Source organism: Puma concolor, chromosome A2 (genome assembly GCF_028749965.1).
Source record: "Puma concolor isolate L17-30 chromosome A2, mPumCon1.1.hap2, whole genome shotgun sequence".
Classification (NCBI taxonomy): domain Eukaryota; kingdom Metazoa; phylum Chordata; class Mammalia; order Carnivora; family Felidae; genus Puma; species Puma concolor.
In genome coordinates, this window is record NC_141668.1 from 166,196,395 (window position 1) to 166,221,502 (window position 25,108).

A 25,108-nucleotide genomic window follows, 5' to 3' on the forward strand; every position below is an offset into this window, starting at 1 on the left:
AACACAGTGAACGACAGTTAAAGTACTGAACGAGGGGCACCTGGGTGGCTTAGTCAGTTAAGCATCCACCTCATGATTTCGGCTCAGGTCATGATCTCATGGTTCATGAGTTCAAGCCGTGCATCAGGCTCTGTGCTGACGGCATGGGGCCTGCTTGGAATTCTCTCTCCCTTTCTTTCTGCCTCTCTCTCTCTCTCTCTCAAAATAAATAAATGTTAAAAAAATTTGTTTCAAAAAAAAAAAAATTAAAAAAAAAGAAAGGGGCGCCTGGGTGGCGCAGTCGGTTAAGCGTCCGACTTCAGCCAGGTCAAGATCTCACGGTCCGTGAGTTCGAGCCCCGCGTCGGGCTCTGGGCTGATGGCTCAGAGCCTGGAGCCTGTTTCCGATTCTGTGTCTCCCTCTCTCTCTGCCCCCCCCCCCCCCCCCCCGTTCATGCTCTGTCTCTCTCTGTTCCAAAAATAAATAAACGTTGAAAAAAAAATAAAAAAAAAAAATTTGTTTCTAGAAAATAAAGTGCTGAATGAAAAAAAAAAAAAACCCTGTCAACCAAGAATTCTGTCTCTAGTAAAACTATCCATCAAAAATGAAAGAGAGGGGTGCCTGGGTGGCTCAGTTGGTTGGACAGCTGACTTTGGCTCAGGTCATGATCTCAAAGTTCATGAGTTTGAGCCCCACGTCAGGCTCTGTGCTGACAGCTCAGAGCCTGGAGCCTGCTTCAGGTTCTGTGTCCTCCCATCTTTCTACCCCTCCCCTGCTCACGCTCTGTGTCTCTCTGTCTCTCAATAATACATGAACGTTAAAAAAAATAAATAAAAAAATGAAAGAGAAATAGAGATATGCCCAGATAAACAGAAGTTAAGAGACTCGGTGGCTGGCCTACCTACCCTACAAAAAAAAAAAAAAAGGGACTGAAAGGAGTCCTTCAGGCTGAAATGAACACTAGCTAGCAACTCGAAGCCACATGGGAAATAGCACCGGAAAGACAACTACATAAGTAAATATAAAAGCCGGTGTTCTTGTACTTTTAGTTTGCAACTCTTTTTCCCTCCTGTGTGATTTCAGAAACAAGAGCCTAAAGCAAGAATTGCAAAGGTATGATAATGGGAATGGAATATATCAGGATGTAATTGTGACAGTAACACTATAAAGGGGAAGAGAAGCAGCTGTACAGGAGCAGAGTTTTGTATCCTCTTGAAGCCAAGCTGGTTATTAATTCAAACTGGAGTGTCACAAGTTGAAGATATTAATTGTAATCTTAGGTAAATAGTAAGAAAATAACTGGATATAGACAGAACAGGAAATGCGGGAGTCAAAATGGTACACTGTAAAAAAAATCAATGAAATGCAAAAGAAAGTAGTAGTGAAAAAATTAAGGAAAAAAATAGGTGTAAGACATACCTTTGTTTTTTTAAGAGCTTATTTATTTATGTATTTTGAGAGAGACTGAGACCGCATGAGGGGGGAGGGGCAGAGAGGGAGACAGAATCCCAAGCAGACTCCCTGCTTCCAGAGCAGAGCCCGGCGTGGGGCTCGGACTCACAAACCATGAGATCACGACCTGAGCCGAAATCAAGAGTCAGATGCTTAACCGTCGGACCCACGCAGGGGCCCCTATTTTATTATTTCTTTTAAAGGTATGTCTTACACTGGGGCACCTGGGTGGCTCCGTCGTTAAGCACCTGACTCTTGATTTCGGCTCAGGTCACGATCTCATGGTTTATCAGCTCAAGCCCCACGTCCAGCTCAGTGCTGACTGTGCAGAGCCTTCCTAGGATCCTCTCTCTCCCCATCTCTTTCTGCCCCTCCCCTGCTTGCACGTGAACTCTCTCTGAAACAAATAAGGTTAAAAAAGAAAGCAAATAACAAAATAGCAGGAGTAAGTTCTTTCTTATCAGTAATTACCTCAAAGATAAGTAGATTAAACCCTCCAAAGAAAAGGCAGAGGAGAAAAGAGACTGACCCAGCTATATACTTTCTACGAGAGCATCAGACACAAAGATCCAAAGACACAAATAGGTGGAAATGAAAGAGTGGGGAAAAGAAATTCCATGTAAATCGTAATTAAAAGAGAGCTGGCATATTTATAGTACTATCAGACAAAATAGACTTTATGTCAAAAATTGTTATGAGAAACAAAGAAGAACGTTACTTGCTGATAAAAGGGTCAGTTTATTAAGAAGATACAATAATTATAAACACATACATACCAGGGCACCTGGCTGGCTCAGTGGGTGGAGCATGCGACTCTTGGTCTCAGGGTTGTGGGTTCAAGCCCCATGTTGGGTGAAGAGAGTACTTAAAATTTTTTTTAAAAAAATGTTTAAAAATAAAAATAAATAAACATATATGTACCAAACTATAGAGCCCCAGAAAACATGAATCAAACATGGGCAGCATGAAGGGAGAAATAGACCCTTTTACGATAATAGCTGGTGACTTCAGTACTCCATTTTCAATATTGGTTGTAAGCAGACCTAACAGATGTATTTGGAACATTCCAGCAAACAACCGCAGAACACACATTATTTTCAAATGCATGCAATACATTCTCCAATATAGGCCCTATGTCAGGCCACAAAACAAGTCTCAATGAATCTTAAAAGATTGAAATCAGGGGCACCTGGGTGGCTCAGTCGGTTAAGTGTCTGACTTTGACACAGGTCATGATCTCACGGTTTATGAGTTCGAGCCCCGTGTCGGGCTCTGTGCTGAACAGCTCAGAGCCCAGAGCCTGCTTCGGATTCTGTGTCTCCCTCTCTCTCTGCCCCTCCCCGGCTCATGCTCTGTCTCTCTCTCAAAAATAAAGAAAAACATTTAAAAAATGTTTTAAAGGTTGAAATCATGCAAATTATCTTCTCTGACCACAGTGGAATGAAGCTAGAAATCAGTGACACAAGGAAACCTGGAAAATTCTCAGCTACATGGAATTTAAACACTTTTTCTTTTTAATTCCTTTTAGCATACAGTGTTCTCTTAGTTTCAGGTATACGATATAGTGACCCAACAATTCTATACGTTATTCAGTGCTCATCAGGATAAATGTATTCATAATACCCTTCACCTGTTTCACCCACCCCTACCTCCCCTCTGGTAACCACCAGTTTGTTCTGTGTAGTTAAGAGTATATTTCTTGGTTTGTCTCTTTTTTTCTTTGTTCATTTATTTTGTTTCTTAAATGCCACATGTGAGTGAAGTCATATGGTATTTGTCTTTGACTTATTTTGCTTAGCATTATACTCTCTAGCTCCATCCATGTCATTGCAAATGAAAAGATTTCATTCTTCTTAATGGCTGAGTGATCGTCCATTGTATATACATAGGCCACTTCTTTTTTTAATGTATCTTTTAACATTTATGTTTGAGAGAAAGAAACAGAGTTGCAGCAGGGGAGGGGCAGAGAGAGAGAGAGAGAGAGAGAGAGAGACGCAGAATCTGAAGCAGGCTCCAGGCTCTGAGCAGTCAGCACAGAGCCCAAGGCGGGGCTTGAACCCGTGAACTGCGAGATCATGACCTGAGCCAAAGTCAAATGCTTAACCCACTGAGCCACCCAGGGGTCCCTACACCACTTCTTTATCCATTCATCCATCAGTGGACATTTGAGCTCTTTCCATAATTTGGCTATTGTAAACAGTGCTGCGATACACATTGGGTTGGTGTTTTCCTATTCTTTGGGTAAATACCCAGCAGTGGAATTACTGAATCATATGCTAACTCTATTTTTAATTTTTTGAGGAACCTCTGTACCGTTTTCCACAGCGGCCACACCTGTTTGCATTCTCACCAACAGCGCACGAGGGTTCCCCTTTCTCCACATCCTCACCAACACCTGTTGTTTCTTGTGTTGTTGATTTTAGCGATTCTGACACGTATGAGGTGATACGTCATCGTAGTTTTGATTTGCATTTCCGTCATGATCAGTGACGTTGAGCATCTTTTCGTGGATCTGTTGGCCATCTGGATGCCTTACACCACACACCGTTGAACACCAATGAGTCAAAGAAGAAATCACAAGGGAAATTAAAACATACTTGCAGATGAATGGAAATGAAAACACAACGAAACAGTGCTCGGGGGGCGCCTGGGTGGCTCAGTCGTTTCAGCGTCGGCCTTCGGCTCAGGTCGTGATCTCGCGGTCCGTGAGTTTGAGCCCCGCGTCGGGCTCTGTGCTGACAGCTCAGAGCCTGGAACCTGCTTCGCATTCTGTGTCTCATTCTCTCTCTGCCCCTCCCCAACTTGTGCTCTGTCTCTCAAAAATAAATAAATGTAAAAAAAAAAAATCAACAAAACAGTACTCAGGGAATATAAGTGCCTACATTAAAAAAGAAGACAGATCTTAAATCAATAACTTCACTTTATACCTTAACTAGACAAAGGAGAGTAAGCTTAAGCCCAAAGCTAGGAAATAATAAAGATTATAGTGGAGATAAGTGGAATAGAGAATATAAAACAACAGAGAAAATCAACAAAACCAACAGTTTTATGACAAAATTGACAAACTACCTAGGGTAAGGAAAAAAGAGGAAATAACGAAAATCGGAAATGAGGGACACCTGGGTGAGTCAGTTGGTTAAGCGTCCGACTCTTGATTGCGGCTCAGGGCATGACCTCACAGTTCGTGAGTTCGAGCCCTGCATCGGGCTCTACACTGGCAGTACAGAGCCCTCTTGGAATCCTCTCTCTCCCTGTCTGTCCTTCCCCTCATGCTCTCTCTCAAAATAAATAAACAGACATTTTAAAAAATTAAATAAAACCAGAAATGGAAGTGAGGACAAAACTCTGGATCTCACAGAAGTAAAAGTTTGTAAGACAATTCTATGCATAACCAAATGCCAACAAATTAGAGAGCCTGAGTGCAACAAACAAAGTCATAGAAACAAACACCAAAACTGACTCAAGAAGAACTAGAAAATTCGACCAGTTCTATGTGCTACCCTAGGGACTCCCCCCAACGCAGTAGCTTTTCAAACTCTTTTCAGAGGCCCAAGGGTCGCCACCCATCTGGGGTAAATGGGGTGGGGTGGGTCACTATATTGTATACCTGAAACTAAGAGGACGCTGTATGCTAAAGGGAGTTTTTTTTTTAAAGTGTTTAAATTCCACGTAGCACTCCATATAATAGCAATGAGCCATTGACAAGGAAATGGCAAGATTCCATTTACAATCGCATCAAAAAGAATAAAATACTTGAGAATAAGTTACAGTAAGGGAGTACAAGACTTATGGCTGAGAACTGCAAAATACGCTTAAAGAATTAAAACCTAGGTAATTGGAAAGACCTCTCCCCGTCCATGGAAGACGTAACGCTGTCTACAGATTCAGTGCGATCCCTATCAGAGCACCAATGAACACTTTTCAGAAATGGGAGAACAGACCCTAAAATTCGTATGGAATTGCAGGGGACGCGGAACAGCCAGTCAAAAGGGAGCCAAGGGCCATCTTGATGGGAGCGGGACCAGCCCCTTTCCTTCTGCCACCCAGGCAGGACTCCGTCAGAACCCACAGCTCCCTCTGGCTGCTGTCCTCCCTCCCAGCAGACCCAGCCTGGCGCTGCCCCTCACTCGGCCCCGAGTCCTGATGTCTCCACCTCACCCGATGGTGAGTCTGGGGGTTGCTGGGTCAAATGCTGTGCAGAACCCCGCACCCACCAAGAGAAAACAGATGAAAATAAGTAGGGCTGTGTGGTTCAATCGGGGCTTTGGGGGGATTGTTTCTTTGTGGGGAGGTTTTTGATTGCTGATTCGATCTCCTTGCCAGTGATAGCCCTTTTCAGATTTTCTATTCTTGAGTCAGATTGGGTAGTTTGTTTCTAGCAATTGGCTCATTTCATCTGTATCGTCTAATCAGTTGGTGTGTAATTGTTCATAATGTTCTCTTCTAATTCTTTTTAAAAACTTCTGTAAGGCTAGTAGTTGTGTCCCCCATTTTCTTTTTTTAATATCTATCTATCTATCTATCTATAATTTATTTATTTTTACCGAATCTTTACGTTCCACACGGGACTTGAACTCGCAACCCCAAGATCAAGAGTCACGTGCTCTACCAACTGAGCCAGCCAGGCCCCCCTCCCCCATTTTCATTTCTGATTTTAGTTATTTGTTTTTTTTCTCTTTTCCGGGTCCCTGTATTGTGTCATCTCAGCATTCATCAGATGACACTGTAAAGTCATTGTTAGAAAAATAAAACTAAAACATCTCCATGGCAGTAGGGACTAAGTCTGTCTTGTCAGGTGTTGTAACTACTCAACTTGGCACCCAGTAGATCTTGGTAAACATTTCCTGTATTTCTTGCTGTTTAGAGCATGGAAAGGGTCTTCCTCCAGCCCTCATGGGAAGACAAGCGTTGATCTTTTTTTTTTTTTTTTAATTTTTTAAAATGTTTATTTATTTTTTATTTTTTATTTTTATTTTTAATTTTTTTTAACGTTTATTCATTTTCGAGACAGAGGGAGACAGAGCATGAATGGGGGAGGGTCAGAGAGAGGGAGACACAGAATCCGAAACAGGCTCCAGGCTCTGAGCGGTCAGCACAGAGCCCGACGCGGGGCTCGAACCCACGGAGTGCGAGATCGTGACCTGAGCTGAAGTCGGCCGCTTAACCGACTGAGCCACCCAGGCGCCCCAAAAAATGTTTATTTATTTTTTAAAAAGAGGGAGACAGAGCGGCAGAGAGAGGGAGACACAGAATCCGAAGCAGGCTCCAGGCTCTGAGCTGTCAGCACAGAACCCGATGGCGGGGCTCGAACCCACGAACGCGAGATCATGACCGGACCCGAGCTGAAGTCGGACGCTCAACCGAGCCACCCAGACGCCTCGACAAGGTGTTAGTCTTGAGGCTACTCTTTCCCGGACCCATGTCGCCACACTGCGTCTTCCACATGACCTGGGCAAAGCTCAGATACAGGGCTGACCGCAGTCCTCCCTGGCTAAATCCCTCAGCAGCTCCCCAGTGCCTTTTCGAGGAAGGTCACCCTTCTTGGCTCGGTACACAACCAGCCAGCCTACACTTGGCAGGTCCCTCTGGCGTCCTGCTCTGTCTGACCTCTAACACCTGCTTGCCCTTCAGGTCTCCATTCTCTCTGGAGCCCTGCTGGGGTGCCCTGTGCATCCCCACAGCCTGTGTGTGGACGTTCCTCTAGAATGCAGACCGTGCATCCTGTGAAAGTCCCCCCGGCGGTGAGCGTCACAAGGGCACGGTACATCTATTATCTGCCCTCTGTCTCCAGCTCTCTGCACATCACTTGGCATTTGCTTTAAAATGTAGGTTTTATGCCTATTCAGGGGTGGTGAGGCCACTAGGCCAGGAGACGATTGTCATGAAAAAGATACTTTGCTACTCACAGATGTCAAGAGGAGGGGGCACGCCATCCACACAGGGCCACAGGGGGAAGCACCGTGTGGTGCTTGGCCAGGAGGCAGAGGGAGTGAGGGGAAAACGAAACGTGGGTGAGAGCCTGTAGTCTGGTGTCCGTGGGAGGGAATGGGTGAGGCGGCCCGTGCGGCTCAGGACTGTAGTTTGCATAATTTCCGCAGGCTCCGGGGTACAGGGCTTGTCTCTTAGTGGTCTGACACCTGGCTCTGGGGTGATCAGGGCCGGGGACAGTGGCCCTGAGTGTGAGAGCCCCATAAAGGAGAGGGTCTGGGTGCGGGCTCTGGACTGGCCGCTTCGCCTGTGGAAGGTGCACTCACGACTCATTTGCTCTCTCTAGGATCTGCCAGCCCCGGGAGGGGCACTCAGTCCTTCCGTGATCAGGTAGGCGCCAGCTGTCAAGACGTCCTGATACACAAGACATGCTTGGAGCACAGAGGATTTTCAGGGCAGTGAGGTACTCTGTATGAGGCCATAATGATGGGTACAGGTCATCAAGCATTTGCTCAAACCCATAAAATGTCCAACACCAGGCGTGGACCCGAACGTAAACTATGGACTTTGGATGACAATGCTGTCAGCACAGGCCCGTCGATGGTAACAAATGCAGCCTTTGGTGCAGGATGTTGATAACCAGGGAATATCCATTTGGGGCAAATATCCATTTGGGGCAAAGGGTATATGGGAGATCTCTGTACCTTCCCCCCAGTTTTGCTGGGAAAATTGAACTGCCCAGAAAAAAGAGTCTTAATAAACATAAGAAAGAATCAGGACAAAATTATGGCCTGACGGTTATCTGTGGCTAGAACCGCACTGCTCCCCAAGGTAGCTGCTAGCCACCACATGTGGCTATTTGGCATCTGAAACGTGCTACAAGTGTGCAATCAAGATCTACTATGCCAAAAAAAAAAAAAAAAAAAAAAAAGAAAGAAAAAAGAGGGAATGTCTCACAAATCATCCTTATTTGATTGCCTGTGGGAATGATAATATTTTTATAGAGATGGTTAAAGAAAATACAGCACTAAAGTTTAAAAAAAATTTTTTTTTAACATTTATTTATTCTTGAGACAGAGAGAGACAGAGCATGAGCGGGAGAGGGACAGAGAGAAAGGGAGACACAGAATCGGAAACAGGCTCTGGGCTCTGAGCTGTCGGCACAGAGCCCGACGCAGGGCTCGAACTCACAAACTGCGAGATCATGACCCGAGCCAAAGTCGGACGCTTAACCGACTGAGCCACCCAGGCGCCCCTAAAAAAGTTTTTTAATACAGCACCCTAACAGCTCATGTGGAATGAAGGGGTGAGACCTGAGCGTGGAATCCGGCCCCGCTGATTTGGGCAGACCACTTAACCTCTCTGGGCCTCAGTTGGGTTGTGTTTTTCCTGGAAAATGGGGATAACTATTGATCCTGTAGGGCTGTTGTCATCTCGGGCCACTCTCTTTGAAGAAGCCCAGCCCATCCCCAGTGTCATCCTTCCTAATCTCAAGGTAGTATCCTGCTTCACTATTTGCTGCTTGTGTTTTCTGCTCTACCCTGAGACCATCTGCCTCCTTCACCATTTTTCCCTGGCACCCGGCCCAGGGCCTGGCATACAGTAGGTACTTACTGAGTGCTTGCTGAATGGGCATGATGACAGATGGCCCCCGACAGATGTTCAGTGAGGACCAGTGACATCACTGGCATCTTTCATGGCTGGGACACATCTGCTTACTCACTGCCATCACCCGGGGGCCCCAGCAAATGGCTGGTTTGTAAGGGGCACCCAGAAAACCCGCGTGGGAGGGGTGAATGGAGTTCAGCCGCTTCGAAGAGGGACTCCCAAGAGGGCCCTGTGGGACCCTCCCCTCAGAGCCCACCGCCCTTCCTCCTCGCTGACACCCCTGCCCCAGCCCAGCCTGGCAGGACCGGCAATAGGCCACCTTCCTAGCTGGGGCATTCCAGCTGGCATCCAGCTGGCACCTGTCCCCCACATGTCCGGTTAAGAGCCGGGGAAGCACCGGGACAGAGGCCGAGGCTCCATCCAACCAGTGCCAATGGCCCAAGAACGTGTGGTGGGCCTGGCCCCTGCCCAGACGGTCGCCGCGGCAACCCTAGGGAACACAGAGACCCCTGGCCAGCCCGGGGAGGCAAGCCCCTCCAAGCCAGCCTTCCAGGAGGCGGCAGGGCCAACCACGTCAGGAACGCAGTGACGGGGGTCACAGAGACCATAGATGAAGTCCCCGAAAGGCATGTTGGAAAAATCCCTTTTCCTCCCTTCCTCCAGTCGCATGGTAACCACTGTGCGTCACAACGCGGGCCCAGGCCCCGCAGACAGGGGCCGGTACCTGCCTCGTACGTGCGTCAACACGAGGCGCGCGAGGGCGGGCCCCCAGCTGCTGCTTCCAGGGTTAGGGTTAGCGGTGGGCAACACAGGGAGAGGAGGGACCTGATGTGCAACAGCAACTGCAGGAGGGCCCCCGCTTCAGTTGGTGGCACCTCCCCAGTGCCCCTGTGCCCTTCCGATGCCTCTTAGAGCCTCCCTGAGCCTCTGTCGAGAGGGCCAAAGTTGAACACCCGGGAGGGCTTCTCCAGCACAGAGATGATAGTGAGCCGGCCCCCGGAGGAACTGACCCCAAGGGAGCGGTTGGCATCTCCCCTCACAGAGCCCAGACCCCCCAACCCCTTCTGCAGGGGACCCTCTGAGTGCACTCCCTAACGGTGGCCTCCCCAGGGGGCCTCCAAGAGCCGAGCCCGAGGAAGGCTTTTTGCCTGCCCTTCCGACCTGCAGGCCCTGGGATGTGGTCATTCCCTCACCTTGGCTCAGCTTCAGGCCGGAGACCACCCCGAACGGCCCCCATCGTCAGGGCTGGTGGCCAGGAGGCAGGAGGAGGCCTCTGTCCCCCCAGCTACGCTCTTGCCACAGGGGCGCCTCCAGCAGCTGTAGGAACAGAAGAGGCCTCCCCTTTCCCAGTTCGGCCCTGACCGTGAGGATGCGGCCCTCACACTCAGCAGCTGCGGGCTTCAGAACTCCGGGTTTTCACCAGGGTCTGAGCACGCCGCCCCCCTCCCTGACACCTGCACCGGGTCCAAGATCACGCAAATCCCTGCCTGCCCTGCGCCCAGGTTCCTCGGACACCCGCCCGGGGTGAAGGCTGCGGGTGGGACAAACCCCGAGGGGCGGGGAGGGGAAGTGGGCTCGCTTGCGGGGACCTCAGGCGAGTCTGGGTCACGCCACGTCTTGGCGGCTTCGGGCGACGGGACAGGCAGGTGCAGTGGGCCTGAGCAGACAGGCTGGCCGGGCCCGCCACGCCGCGTCCCCACGCCCCCAGCCACGCGGAGCCGCGTCTAGTCCCGCCTGCGCACCACCGCCCCCCCCCCCCCCCCCCCCCCGCCCCACACCCAGAGCAAGAGGTCGAGGAACCGGAGTCGCGAGCGGGCCCTGGGGGCTGCCACAGCCACCTCCGCGGACCACTAGGCGCTGGGCCTGGCCGTGGGGAGCTGAGCTGGGAGGGGCGGGGCTTGTAAGCCCCGCCCCTAGTGTAAGCCACGCCTCCAAACCCACAGTTTTCCTCCCCTGGGGGCTGCGAAGGGTCCCCGCCAGGGGCTCCTAGTGGGGCGGGGAGATGAGAAGGATACGGATGTGGTAAATACCTGGAGTGTTCTATAGCTAAGGATGCGAGCAATAAAAAGTTAACAATTCAAGCCAATCAGCTGTGAGGTCTCTGCAAAGCCCCGTTGCCCCTGCAACCGCCCACTCCCACCCGTGGAGCCCCTGACCAGGCGAGCCACGCTGACCCAGGGAAAGACAAATATGCCTTCTAGGTGGGTTTTGCTTTGCTTCCCGCCGGCGCGCGGCTACCTAGGGCTCCAGGCATTTCTTCCAAAACCAGAGCATTTCTTTGTTGTGGTGGATGTTAATAACATTTTTCTCAAGGTAACAGTCGAGAAAATTCACATACCTTACACTGCACCCCATCGGAAGTGTAAGGTTCCGGGGACGCTTGGCTGGCTCAGTCAGTGGAGCGCGCGACTCGATCACGGGGTTGCGGATTCAAGCCCTACGCTGGGCGCAGAGATTGCTTAAAAATAAAATCTTAAAAACAACAACAACAAAGTGCAAGGTTCCCTGCGTTCACAATATTCGCCAAGTTGCGCATTCCCCGCCCCCTCCCCCCATTCTCCCTTCGCAGCCCATGGCAACTACTGATTTTACTTCCTGTTTCAATGGATTTGCCTGTTGGCAAAACCAGGGCATTTCTATGAAACTGTAAGGCCCCCCCATCGTGGGGAAGGAGGGAAAAGTGGGGTGAAGTCAGGGCCCCACCGGACAGGTGGCTTGGGAGCGGGGAGCAAGGCAGCCTGAGGCCCCTGTGCAGGAAGGCTGTGTCTGCCCCGGTGTGTGGCGGGAGAGGGAATGCTGGGAGGACAAAGGGCCCTTCGGGGAGAAAGCAGGGGAGTTCTGGATGGGGGAGGAAGGGAAGGAGGGGGGGTGGTCCTAGGGCAGCCAGCCTTCAAGTGGCCTGGGCAGGCTGGGTCTGTCCATCTGTGTGGTTCTGCCTCCCACCACCAAGGGAGCCAACCCTTGTCTGTCTCACATCCAAGTAGTTGAGAAAGTCAGTGGGGCGCCTGGGTGGCGCAGTCGGTTAAGCGTCCGACTTCAGCCAGGTCACGATCTCGCGGTCCGTGAGTTCGAGCCCCGCGTCGGGCTCTGGGCTGATGGCTCGGAGCCTGGAGCCTGTTTCCGATTCTGTGTCTCCCTCTCTCTCTGCCCCTCCCCCGTTCATGCGCTGTCTCTCTCTGTCCCAAAAATAAATAAACGTTGAAAAAAAAAAAAAAAAGAAAGTCAGTGTTTCCTGCCAGCCCTCTGATGTAGGTCCTCTTGTCCCCAGGTGCCTACAATGCCCTGCAGGTGTATCTTGACTTTGGAGAAAGCAGCTAGAAAGATAAACCGGGGAGAAGCCTGGAGGCCCAGCAGGGGAGGAGGTGGAAGGAGGGAGGGTGGCGGAGGGCAGGTGGCCTCAGGGTGGGGCCCCATCTATAAAATGCCCAGCCTGCTGGCCTGGCAGGCAGAAAAGCTTGGATTCACCCCAGCAGGCACCAGCCCCTGGGATCCCTCGGACTTTGGTGAGTCCTTCCCCCAGTCTTGGCTGGGACCAGCCCGACCAGCCGCCAGGCCCCCCAGCCCGACGTGTCCCTGGGCCGCCTGCCTCCCTTGCAGAGGGCCCTGGGGCCTGGCTTGAGATGGGAGTGTTCCCAGGGTCTGCTGCCGTCCGTTTGGGGTCCTCATCACCCCCACCTCTCCCGTTATTCTTGCAGACACCTGGGGAGCAGGACCAGCCGGTGCACAATGAACTTGTGGCTCCTGCTGTGCCTGGTGGTGGCGGCCAGCTTTGTGGGCATCTGGTGTCCTGTCCACGCTCAAGGTAACGTCGTGGGCCGTGCCCACCCAGCCTCCTGGAGCCCTCCTCTCCCCATCCATCCTCCCTGCCCTCCCTCCCCCATTTGCTCCTCCCCTCCTCCAGAAGCTCCCCAACCCCCACCCGTTATGTCTCCACCACTGGATTCTGATGCACAACTCCCGCCCCAGTCATGCAGAAACTCCTGGCATGTGTTTGCGGCTCCCTGCGGGTGCAGGCCCCCCAGTCCCTCCTTCCAGAGCCCCTGTGATGCCTCCTCCACCGTCCGTGACCCAAGGCCTCCCTGCCAGGACTCCAGTCAGCCCAGACACTGTGGGGAGCAGAGTATGGCTCCCAGTGGTGGCATGGCCAGTTACTGCCGGGGACACGCTGCAGTGACATGACCCTGCAGAGCCCTGGAGACCAACGGGAGTGGGTCCCCCGTCCCAGCTCCACCCGCCTTGGGCTACCTGTGTTGCTACTCAGTCTTTATGAGCCTCGGTTTCCTCATCTGCAAAGTGGGGCCTCTGGGTTCCTGCTGCACAGATAGGACATGAGACTCCAATGGGCTGGTAACTTGCAAAACTCTTGGCCCAGTGCCCAGCAACAACAATGACAACCATACTGTTATTCACGGGGAGTCCCTTCCCACTTCTCCCTGCATCGGGCACCTGAGGATTTGGTGACCAAAGGCCAGTTCTGGGCATAAAGTGTCCCCCAGGAGTCCCGCCACTGTTTCCTGCATCCCCATGGGCCCCGGGGGAAGCGCCTGAGCCCCAGCAGCTGGCTGAGCAGGGTCCCCGGCTTGGTCCAAACCCCATAGCACCATCCCTACCCCCCACCCTGCCTGCCCCGCCTGCCCTCACTTGGTCTGAGAGGCCCTAGTCCTCTGCTTCCAGCAGACCTTAGCCTTTGCCCAAGATGGGGCTGGGCTTCATTCCCATTGTCCTGCTATCAGAGGCCCATTCCAGAAGCCAGGCCCAGCCCGGGGCCCTTTGATCCTAGGGGCAGAGTGGCCCCCTGCCTGCCTGGTACCGAAACCCAGGGTCCATCTGACACCACTGCCCCTCGCCCTCTGGGGCCAAGGTTTGGAGATGCAGGGCAGGCTCAAGCCGCCCTCCTCCCCCATCCTTCCCACTGCACTTTGCCAGACCTTGGGTGTGGCTCCTGGAGGTGGGGGGGTCAGCAGACAGATGGGTCCCGGAGGGCCTTGAAGGCCGCTGCACTGTCTCTCGCATCACCTCCACCCGCCCACCCTCCCAGGCCCTGCTGGCACCCTCCTCCAAGACACCACCCCCAGGTCCCTGCCCTTCCCCCTCCGGGCACAGATCGACCTCTGGGTGTCCCCACCAGGCTGGGGGATCCCCGTGACAGCCCCGGGTCCAATTCCCCTCTGTGTTTGTCTACACGTCTGGCACCTTAGTAGGAACCCAAAATGCTTTTGTCAGGCAACGAGTAGACAAACAGAGACCTCCTGGTTTCTGGTCTGGTGACCGAGTGGTCACTCTGACGGGGACAGAAAGGAGGAGGCCCTGGAGATAGCCCTAGGTGGGGAACGGCCAGCCCGGAGCAGGAGCGGGGACATCAGGAGCAGCCGGCCAGCCCATTCATTTTCGAAGGGCCTGGGCTGGGAGCCGCGTCCCCTGGCCCCTCCTCGGGGCGTCTGCCCTCCTCTGCCCCAGAGTCCTCGTGGAAGTCCTCATTCACTCTGATCCCTCATTCGTTTTGTGGTCCTGGGCCCCTCCCAGCCCGGGACCGTGGACCCCCTCCAACTCGTGCCAGCGGTCCCCTTATCAGGGGACCAAAGGTGAGCCGGGTGCCTTCCTTATCATCTGGGCTGTCTCTTGGCCTCCGCGGGCCTCGGGAGGGTTGCGGCAGGTGTGTGTGCGGGAGCGTGTGCGTCGCTGTCCACGCGCATGCGCACAGAGATGTGAGCCCGCGGGTCGCGGCCGCAGGTGTCTCGGAGGACTGTTGCCTAGCCTACCACCGGCTCGAGAGCCTGGACTTTCTGAAGCGCGCCCTGGGGTACCAGCGCCAGGAGGTGAGCGGCAGCTGCAACCTGCCGGCTGTGATGTGAGTGGGGCTGTGGGGCCTGGGAGGCGGGGCGGGGGGCGGGGCCCAGACGCGACTTTGCCCCCGGCTCACACCCCAACCTGGGCACCCTCTCCCCCGTCAGATTCTTCTTGCGGAAACACAGGATGGTGTGCGGCAACCCCCGGGACAAGAGGGTGAAGTACTGGACAGAATTCCTGGATGCGCGGAAGGCAAAGCATCACAGAAGCCGCCTGAGAACCCCGTCCGGGGTTAGCTGGCCCCCCAGAAGCAACAAGACGAAAACTGCCCTCCGGACGACAGCTCATCCAGGTGAGGACTCTGATCATGTGACCATCCCTCCGCGCCCCCCCCCCCCCCCCCCCCCCCCCCGTCACCATTGCTGAGGGACTGAGGGATCGAGGGCTCTCTAGAGCAGCACAGGCTGGGGGAGGGGACTCAACTCCGGGACCGAGGGGGCTGACTCTGTGGTCAGTCCTGCCGGTTGACACTCGGGTGGCTGTTCATTACCCTAACCCCGCTGCGGGGGTTTCGGCAAGTGCTGAGACGAAGTGTCAGGTGGGCGGGGTCCCCAGCTCTTACTCCAGTCCCCATCACCTGCTGACCTCTCCAATCCCTCCCCCTCCCCCCCACCCTGCAGATCCGTGAGCCCGAACACCTCCAGGATTAGCCAGCGCGAAGGTGGGCCGGACCTCTCCCCGCCACAACTGTCCCCTGAGGCTCCAGGTGCCCCAGCCTGTCATTCAGGTCAGACCTCAGTGCCCGGGCCTGAGCCTGCTCTTGGCTCTGTCCCATCGCTCCTGCCACATCCTGCTCCTCAGGCAGCTGGAAGGAAAGACCTGACCTTGCTTCAGGCCCCTTGCCTGCTCCAGGAACCAGAGTCAGCCGTAAGCAGAGGGTCTTGTAGTGGATCATCTGGATTTGTCACCCACCGCAGCCTCTTGCCACCCACCCTGGGCCACGCCTGCCTGTGTCCCTTTGGGTCCTTGCAAAGCTCCCGACTGTCCCGGGACGCTCCTCCCAGACTATGCTTTTCTATGATTTTTAAATAAACGTTATTTAAAACATCCCTGGGGTGGGATGTCATTCCTGTCTCTGTCACATTTCCTTATGGGGTGTGAGTTGCTATCCCAGCCTGTGTTGAATCCCACGTGAATGCCACCCCAGGATCTGTGCTGAGCCCTCAAGCTGACGGCTCCGGGGGGGGGGGGGGGGGGGCATGCTGGCTGCAGGCGAGGGTGTGAGTCCAGCTGGTGACCTTGAGCAAACCCCGCACTCTCTTGGCATCTCTTTCCTCGCCTGTAAAATGGGGGTCGCTGCGTTTGTTCCGCCCACACCCTTGGGCTGTAGCGAGCCTGGCTAATGCACGGAGGAGCCCTCTGCAAGCTCCGACAGGGGTCCAGAAACACTCTCGATAAGTCAAGTGGCCCGGAACCCAGCCAAGAATAGAGCCCCGGAGCCAGGCACTAGACTCGAGCCATCCAGCTGTCCCATCCTCGGGCAGCCTCAGTTTCCACCACGAGAGAGAACATTCCAGATGAAAACCCAGCGCTTCATCTCTAGAGGACAAGAGGCGGTTTGGGGCCAGGGGTCACACCGAGGCCCCGCTAGGCTATGCAGGTGACTCAGGCCAGTTCTACAAACCCTCTAAGCCTTGGTTCCTCCCGCTGTAAAATGGGTGATATCACTGCCTGCCTCGTACAAGCTAGTGGGGACCGAATGCACTAGCACCGGGTGCCTGGCTGGCGCAGTCAGAGTGTGGGACTCCTGACCTCCGGGGTTGGGAGTTCCAGCCCCGCGCCGGGTGCAGAGACGACAATAAACAACCGACGCACTACCGTCTGCACACACACATCACACACACACACACACACCGACCGCGTATCGACGGCCCCCTGGCATCCAGCGAGGCCATCAGATTAGGTATAGGTGCGGCTCACCCTGGGACCAGGCAGGATGCGAGTGGGGCAGGGTGACCTGCTACCTGCAACCTGGAGTGACCTTGGCCAAGCGGCCTGCCATCCGTAAGCCTGTTTTCCAATCTGTAAAACGGGGCCGAACACAACAGCTTCTATCCCACGGAGTTGCAAGGACAGCCAAGCGGATCAGTAACGGTCCTTAGAACGGTGCCGGGTACGCGGTACGTGGTCAGGGAGCATGAGCTGCTGGAATCGGCCCCGGTGAAGCCACCCGGGCCCTCGGTGGTTGCCACCGGCAGCCTGGCTTTGTGCCACTCGCAGGTCTGAGGTTCGCAGAACCCGCTTGCAGCCTGGGTGCCGTGTCCCCCACCCCCAGCTGGAAGGCGGCCTTCGCCTGCGTCTCGGCTGCACGCTTTCCCCTCAGAGCCCCGGGTTGAAGCCCATCCTTCCAAAGCTCTGGGGCCTCCCGCTCCCTGACCTGTGAGCCCAGCCCGGCCCCGCGGAGGGCAGCGTCTTGTTACTTCGAGAACACGCCAAAGAGGCCGGCTTAACCCAAAATAACTTTACTGTGGTCTCTGCTTTTGATATAAAAGCATCCTGGAACCCCAGCCCACCCCACCGGGGGCCCGAGCGTGGCGGTGTCACCAACTCTGGCTGGGGCCCCACAGGCTCTTCGGCTCGGAGGGTCAAGCCCCAGGTACACCCCCCAGCTGTCCGTTTCCATGTCCCATCGACCCCCGGGGGGTGAGCCACGGTGCAGTGCAGAAGTGGAAGCCTGAGGCTGACCGGACTCGGCGAATCACAGGCCCTTCCGTGACCCTGGTTGTTGCAGAAGGAGGGTGCGTGCGCCAGCTTCCAGCCGTCTCTAGGGGAGACTGAGTGTTGGGGTCCCCCTGGGCAGAGGCTGGGTTCGCCTGAGGTCACAGCACAGCATTTTACTCTTCCTGAGTTCTGGGGCTCCTCCCGGTCAGTGACCCTGTTGCTGGTGGGGTCGGTCCGTCCCAAGCTCTGGAGAGGAGGACGAACGGGGGGCGCCGGGGTGCGCTGAGTCCAGGGCTTCACCAGGGACCCCGGGGGCTCCCTGCGGTGTGCGGTGAGCTCGGTGACCTCAGTTTCCTCCAAATCCCGCCGAACGAGGCAAGGACTGGGCAGGGCCCATGCAGTGAGTCCGGAGCAGGGGGGCTGCGGGAGGGGCCTGGGGTCTGCCAGGAGGTGGGGGGAGGGGGTGTCCTTCCAACTACAGCAGCTGTAGCTGCACCTTCAGCCGCAAGGCCCGGCCCCCTGGTCCCGGCTGCCCCTCCGGCCAGGTGCCCCAGGGCCCTGCCACGCTCACCACCTCCAGCCGGTAGGTTCCAGGCCCGGGCCTCCGACGCCCCAACTGCAGGGAGCTGAGGCCACGGAGGTGATGCATGCGGAAGAAACCTTGCTCATTGCCACGGGCGATGACATAACGGACCCGTCCCGCCAGGCTCTCCAGCGCTGGCTGCAGCTCCAGGATGTGCTCGGCCTGGCTCAGGCGTGAGAGGTTCAGGCCCAAGGTCAGTGGGGCCTCTGAGTCAAGGCTGGCCAGGCTCACCTGTGGAGAAAGACCAGGCAGAGGACGGTGAGGGGCGGGGAGCGTCGGAACGCAGTGGGTAGGGGACCACGGGGTCACGGCTGAGAGATTTCAGCCAGTCTCTAAACTGGAGGACAACCTGGGGCACTCTCCGCCTTTGACCTCCATCTAGCCCTCTGTCACAAGGCCCACCATCAGCTTGGGCCACAGACAGAGGCGTGACAGCGGAGGCGGCTTCCCCAGGGGAAAGCAAAGACAGGCAGATAGGCGGCCACTTGTCCACACGACACTGAAGCCACCACAGTGAGAAACACAAGACCTGGCTGCACCAGAGAGGAGCTGCTTTCCGGTGCCGGGGTGGGGGTGGGGGTTGCTGCACTTCCTGCATCTGGGCTCTTTGAGAGCACCCTGTGTGCTATGACAAACCCCTCTTTATGTGAACTGCTGTGAGCGTGCTCCTGGTCCTGGCAGCCGGACAGGGCCCTGAATAAGCCAGGGGCCTCAATGGCAGGCTAGCCCGGGCTTGGTGACGTAGCCAGTCCCACAGGAGGTTATCTGTGTTTTCTTCTCCTTGGTGTTGGTTTCACTTAATTTACATATTGAGGGGTGGTTCCCTTGTTGTGTTAAAGTGAAAGCTATTCCTGTTTCCCTGCCCCTGGGTTCTGGACACTTCCGCCCTTCCCCAGCGTGTTGCACAGACACGTGCCCTTGCTGACACCTGCTGGCAGTCTGTGAGTATTGCAGGCAAAGCCATGGGGCCGCCCGGCCCTCCTCTGCCCAGATCCGCTGGCGCCCATCCCAGGAGCCCTGACAACCACTCCCCTCACTCTTACAGACACAGGGCCCTACCCCTGCGAAGCTTACAGAAAATATTTGTAACAGTGGGATGACATATAGAGCCACTGTTTTTCCAGGAAAGGGGGGGAAGAAACAAGAGGGGAAAAGAAGGCAAAGCAACGCACTCATATTTAGTTAATCTAATAGCGAGCGCCCCTCCGACCCAACTTTCCTATCCCTTCATTCTCCTGACCTGGTGGCCACCGTAGGCGCTGCGCCGTGGCCGGTCACGAGGCGGGAGGCCATTGATCTTGCACTCATAGCAGGCTTCAGATGAAATCAGTTCTTCTTCTCCTGGCGTCTCCCGGGGCCCGGCACTGAAGCCCAGGCCAGAGACGCAGTGCCTGGGCCAGGACAAGGTGGCGGTAGGCCTTCAGGGGCAGGCTGGCAGTATCTCCCCAGCCAGCCCCTCCAGCCCCCACCCTGAGCCTCACTGCCCACGGGGGCAGGTGCTGGTGTGTAAATGTGTGGCTGTGCCTTTGCGCGTGCCCACACAAGGGATGTGCACTTGTGTGCATGCATCCCTTGGCTGACCTGGGCCTAGGTGCGAACCTGCTCACACCCCAGGATGCTGATGTGTATGTGCACACATGTGCACACTGGGATACGCGAATGCGGAGGGGTCCGCAGGCGTGCTGGCATCCGTGTGAGCCGTGTGCTCAAGTGTATTACAGAGAAGTGTGCATCTACCGGGTGGGTTCATCTGCCACGAAGGTAATTATGCCAGAATCGGGTGTGAGCTTGTGTGCACACCCATACGTGTTTTCAGGGCTCCGTGCACATGTGTATAAATGCATGTGAACACGGACCCACCTGTGTGTGTGTGTGTGTGTGTGTGCGTGCGTGCGTGCATGTGTGCGTGCTCTCGCAGGGTTTGGGAATCTGTGCCCGCCCTACGCAAGCCCCTCACCCTTGCCCAGCCCGGAAGTAGCCTTGGGGACAGCCGCACAGGAAGCCACCGGCGGTGTTGGCGCAGCCGTAGCTACAGGGGCCGCCCTGCGTGGCACACTCGTCTACGTCCTGGCAGTTCCCCGTGGCCTGGTCAAAGTCAAAGCCAGAGGGGCAGACGCAGCGGAAGCCACCCAGCGTGTTGTGGCAGGGGGCACTGCCGCAGGCCGCAGGCGACAGCACGCACTCGTTTTTGTCTGTGAGTGGGGAGGGGAGAGAGGAAACGCGGGGGGCAGGGAGTGGCCTCTGCACCCCCAGGCCCCCCGCCCACAGCCCTCCTGATCTCCACCCACTAAGTCCGGCTCCTCCTCCAGAGCCCAGGGTCAAAGTCAACCTCCATCAGGCTCCCCATCAGCCCCGGGACTACGTCTGCCCCAGCCCTGTAATTCTCCTTCCAAGCATTTCTTGGAACTTCCCAGAAATCCTAAATGGTGGCATGATCTCGAACGAGGTTTCTTCCCTGGCACTACTGACATCTGGGACCGAGCCATTCTCTGTGGTGGGGGCTGTCCTGTGTACCACACGACATTAAGCAGCATCCCTGGCCCCCACCCACTAGATGCCAGGAGCTCCCACCTCCCAGGTGTGACGAGCAAAATGTATCCCAGACACTTCAAAACGTCTCCGAGGGGGCAAAATGATTCCCAGTTGAGAACCATGAGCCTAACTCATCCCTGTCCCCACCACTAACTAGACAAGAGTCTGCTACTTGGCCCACTTCTGTATCCACAGGGCCTGACGCAAGACAGACCCCGGACAGCCCACTGCAGGAATGAGCAAATGAGAAAGCAGAGGGGGAAGCAGGCTGAGAAGGAGAACCGGCAGCAGAGGCGAAGGTGTGTGTGTGTGTGTGTGTGTGTGTGTGTGTGTGTGTGTGGTCCCCAGGGGCCAAATGCCACACAGCAGGGGAAAGATGGAAACGTAGCTGAGGATCCACCATCAGGGAAGGAGGAGGAACCAGAGAGAAGGCCACGTCAATCAGAGAGGCTGAGGGAGGAGAGCGTCTGGGAGGGGCAGGCAGCAGTGCCCAGAGCAGTGGAGGTGGAGGCGCCTGGAGAGAGTGGGCCCAAGGGTAGAGGGCGAAAGCCAGACTGTCCGGAAGGCACAAACGGAGGCGGTAAGGACGAGGCTGTCGTTAGGAGGGCTTGGAGCACAAAGAGAAGTATGCGATGGAGGAGGCTGGGGCACAGGCTAGTCTCCCAAACTGAGGGCCTCGGGAGCAGCTAAGGCAAAGATACAGCACGCGCTCCCATCTGCTACTGCCACACCCACAGCAGGCATCACCAATCAATCGCAGAACTCTTTCCTAGTGTTCACAGGTGCTGACTCAGAATCCTTCTCAGCTGGGCCCTCCAGGCCACCACTCCCAAGGAAATGGGCTTGAACCTGGCCGTGCTTTATCTGCAGCCCCCTGACTCCCCAGTCTCCCCAGCAGTGGGGACCTCATTACCTCCCAGGCCGGCCCAGAAGCACTTTAGGTCATTGTGCTTTATCCCAACATCCCGGGTGGGGGCGGTTCCTAGTTGCCTGCTCCCAACAGATTCTGATGGGGGGCCCTTGACACTCACCCACACACTGGCTCCACTGGGAGTGCGGGGTGAAGCCCTGGGGGCAGCCACAGCGGTAGCCCCCCAGCTCGTTCTGACAGCCGTGCCGACAGCGATGGGGCCCGTCACATTCATCCACGTCTGCGAGACAGAGACCGGGTGGCAGGGCTCGCCCGGTGGCCCTGGGGACCACAGCCCAGGCCCAGAGCCCTCCCAAAGCCCAGCTCTACCTTCGCAGCCATGACCTGAGCTGTCCAGGGTGAAGCCTCGGTGGCACTCACAGCTGAAGCTGCCCGGGGTGTTGAGGCAGTGCCCCCGGGTGCCACACGGGCCAGGCTGGGCCAAGCACTCGTCGTTGTCTGCAGAGGACAGGGAACGGACAGGACAGCCTAGCGGTTAGGGGATTCACGGCCAGCACCACAATGCTGGGCCTACCCAGCCCCCGGACAAGTCACTGGCCCTCTCCGTGCCTCAGTCTCCCCTTCTGTGAAATGAGATCTGTAGCGGCTCCCACATCACAGAACTGCCTTGAACGTTTGAGATGAAGCACGTATACGACTTCCTTTGAATCTTGTCTGTGGCACCTCAAAGCTGTGGGGCCCGGGGTGGCTGACTTACCCCCTGTGGGCCTGTCTCCCCAGCTGTAGCACAGAGATGGTAACACCTCCCTCACCGCGGTTTTGGGAGATTAATCCAGTCACACACAGGGCTCGGGACAGTGCTCAGCACGGGACTCAAAGATGAACAAAACCCCTTTTCCTGGGGGTAACAGCGCACTCTGTCCTCGCGGACACCGGACCATCATGACATGTCAGCCTGGATTATGGACTGAAAGTGGCTGTCCCCCTCCAGTCCAGATTGGTATGTTGAAGCCCTAACCCCCCAGAGTGATGGTGTTTGCAGGTGGAGCCTCCGGCAGGGGCTTCAGTTTAGATGAGGCCGTGAGGGTGGGGTCCTGAGGACGGGGTTAGCGCCCTTGTAAGAAGAGACACCAGAGAGCTTGCTCTCCCTGCCATGGGAGCACACCGCGAGAAGGCAGCCATCTGCCAGCGGAGGAGAGCCCTTACCAGAAACCGACCAGGCCGGCACCCTGGCCTTGGACTTCCAATCTCCAGAACCGCGTGCAACAAGTGTCTGTCGTTCAAGCTGCCCAGTCTGTGGTTTTGTGCCATCAGTGCGAGCAGAGACGGGCTGGTTACCAGACAGTGTGGCTACCGTGCTAATGGCCCATGCTGGGAGTTTAGGGAGTGAACAGTGCATCTCCAGGGTGGGGCGGGGGGAACCCTCGTTTTGGCTCCCTAGGGTATGAAGATTGACACCAGACGCCTCCCTTTGGGGACCTGGGATCTCTCTTGGGTATGAGAGACGCTGGGGACCTGGGCTCCTCAGCCACAGTGGCTCCTGTATCTGCTGCTGGTGTCATCCGTCATGCCTGAGCCGTCCTTTGAGGGGCCACAGAGACTAGCCCTGGATTCCTGCCAGGGTTTCACCAGAGAGAGGCCTCTGGCACGACTATGGTCTCTTTCCCTTGCATCCACAAAGCAGGCCAAGGGTCAGGGGGCATACTGTGGTCATATAAGTTTGATCTTCTAGTTTAATCATAAGCAAACAGAGGCCCTGAGACCCAAATCTGGCCCACTGCCTGTTTATCATAAACAAATTTTATTGGCACACAGCTATGCCCATTCATTTATGACATGTTGTCTATGACTGCTTTTGGCCTACAATGGCAGGACTATTTTTTTTAATGTTTATTTATTTATTTTTGAGAGAGAGAGAGAGAGAGAGAGAGAGAGAGAGTGCAAGTTGGGGAGGGGCAGAGGGAGAGAGGGAGAGAGGGAGAGAGGGAGAGAGAGAGGGAGAGAGAGAGAGAGAGAGAGAGGGAATCTGAAGGAGGCTCCAGGCTCTGAGCTGTCAGCACAGAGCCTGACACAGGGTTCAAACTTACGAATCATGAGATCATGATCTGTGTCAAAGTCGGTTGCTTAACTGACTGAGCCACCCAGGCACCCCAACCGTAGAGCCTTTTACAGAAAAAATTTGCAGACCCTTGATCTAGTTAGCCTAAGACCACCCACCAGGGGTATAGGCTATACAGATGTGAATCGTGAATGATCTGGAGCCCTCAATCCCTGGTAACTACGCAGTGGGGAGCCTGGCTGAGATTTTCAACTCTGTTCCAGAGAGAGAAGTCCCACGGGAGCTTGCTGGGTGTCTGCACTGGCTCACGGGCCCGCATGTGTACGTGCAAACAGCTACAAACTCATACAGATGCCACATTAAGTGTGCTCATCTTAGGAAGCAGGGAAGATAACTTGAATGTGCAGAAAAAGAGAAATGCATCTTGTTTCAAGGCTTGGAAGGCTCTTCCCCAGATGGGCACGTGACTCCCTCCTTCACCTCTGTCAGCTCTTTGTACAAAAGTCCCTTTGGATGTGGCTTCTCCTGATCCCTAGTGGAAAACTTGCAGCCTTCCTGATCTCCTTACTCTGCTTCACTTTATCTTTCTCTCATGCCATGCATCACTTTCCAACAGGCTATGGTGTTAGCTTACTGTTTGTTTGTTTTTAAATTTTTTTTAATGTTTATTTGTTTTTTAGAGACAGAGAGAAACAGAGCAGGAGCAGGGGAGGGGCAGAGAGAGAGGGAGACACAGAATCCGAAGCAAGCTCCAGGCTCCGAGCTGTCAGCACAGAGCCCGACACGGGGCTCAAACCCACGGACTCTGAGCCGAAGTCGGACATTTAACTGACTGAGCCACCGAGGCGCCCCTTTGCTGTTTGTGTCTATTTGGAGTCCCTACTAGCAGGGACAGTCCATGGCGGCAGCAAGCTTGCCTCCTGTGTTCATTGCTGCACCTTCAGGGTTTAGAACAGGGCGAGGCAAACGGCTCCTGTAGAGGGACAGCTAGGAGGTATGTGTGACTTTGTGGCAACGACTTGGCTCTGACTCTGTTATTTTAGCGCAACAGCGACTACAGACCCTATGCAAATGAATGGGCGTGGCTGTGTGCCAACCAAACTTTGTCAACAGAAGCAAGTCGGGGGCTGGGCAGGCCTGACCTGAGGGTTGGAGTCCAAAGACCTCCGGGCCAGAGCACAGCCTGGTCCACCGCAGGTCTCAGTAGGTGTGGGCTGAGTGGACTAGTGGGAGCCTGAATGGGGCCACCCATGGCTGGGCTTGGCCCCCAGGGGAGGTCTGGTTCTCCCAGGCCACGAGACACTAAAAAGCGATGGGAGTGACAGTTGCCCCTGCAACTCTGGCTTCGGAACCAACTTCCGCTCTGGACCCCGCGAGACCGTAGGAGAGAGACCCATCAGGGACCGGTCAGGGGCAAAGGTGAGCGTCCTGGGCTGAGGTCAGAGGGACTCCTCCTCCCAGGTCCCTAGGGCAAGGAAGGAGACCGAAGTCCTAGGCATTGGCAGGATGTGGGCACCAACAGAGCAGGGGCTTTCTTCTGACCCCCTCTGTGTCCCCGCCGTCTGGCACACACGGGGGGCTTGCCGCT

The 25,108-nt window shown here is 55.3% G+C and overlaps 2 protein-coding genes across 6 annotated transcripts in view; one reads left to right on the plus strand and one right to left on the minus strand.

Moving 5' to 3' along the window:
• Nucleotides 1-15,861, plus strand: part of CCL25 (C-C motif chemokine ligand 25) — a 33,751-nt gene extending 17,890 nt beyond the window's left edge. The window contains exons 1-8 of one of the 4 annotated variants that reach the window (XM_086699235.1): nucleotides 4,323-5,595; nucleotides 6,648-6,817; nucleotides 7,063-7,172; nucleotides 7,706-7,749; nucleotides 12,663-12,769; nucleotides 14,698-14,815; nucleotides 14,919-15,106; nucleotides 15,435-15,861. In XM_086699235.1, coding sequence (XP_086555361.1) covers nucleotides 7,137-7,172; nucleotides 7,706-7,749; nucleotides 12,663-12,769; nucleotides 14,698-14,815; nucleotides 14,919-15,106; nucleotides 15,435-15,442 — 501 coding nt within the window. In that variant the 5' untranslated portion in view covers nucleotides 4,323-5,595; nucleotides 6,648-6,817; nucleotides 7,063-7,136 and the 3' untranslated portion in view covers nucleotides 15,443-15,861. Of the gene's footprint in view, nucleotides 1-4,322; nucleotides 5,596-6,647; nucleotides 6,818-7,062; nucleotides 7,173-7,705; nucleotides 7,750-12,662; nucleotides 12,770-14,697; nucleotides 14,816-14,918; nucleotides 15,107-15,434 lie in introns of those variants that run through there. The other 3 variants (XM_086699234.1, XM_086699232.1, XM_086699233.1) reach the window with 3 other exon arrangements.
• A 1,733-nt stretch (nucleotides 15,862-17,594) lies between these two features.
• Nucleotides 17,595-25,108, minus strand: part of FBN3 (fibrillin 3) — a 59,928-nt gene continuing 52,414 nt past the window's right edge. Inside the window, exons 60-64 of one of the 2 annotated variants that reach the window (XM_086699236.1) lie at nucleotides 21,831-21,959; nucleotides 21,622-21,741; nucleotides 20,016-20,250; nucleotides 19,299-19,449; nucleotides 17,595-18,289 (exon numbers count right to left, since the gene is read on the minus strand). In XM_086699236.1, coding sequence (XP_086555362.1) covers nucleotides 17,951-18,289; nucleotides 19,299-19,449; nucleotides 20,016-20,250; nucleotides 21,622-21,741; nucleotides 21,831-21,959 — 974 coding nt within the window. In that variant the 3' untranslated portion in view covers nucleotides 17,595-17,950. The other variant, XM_086699237.1, reaches the window with a different exon arrangement.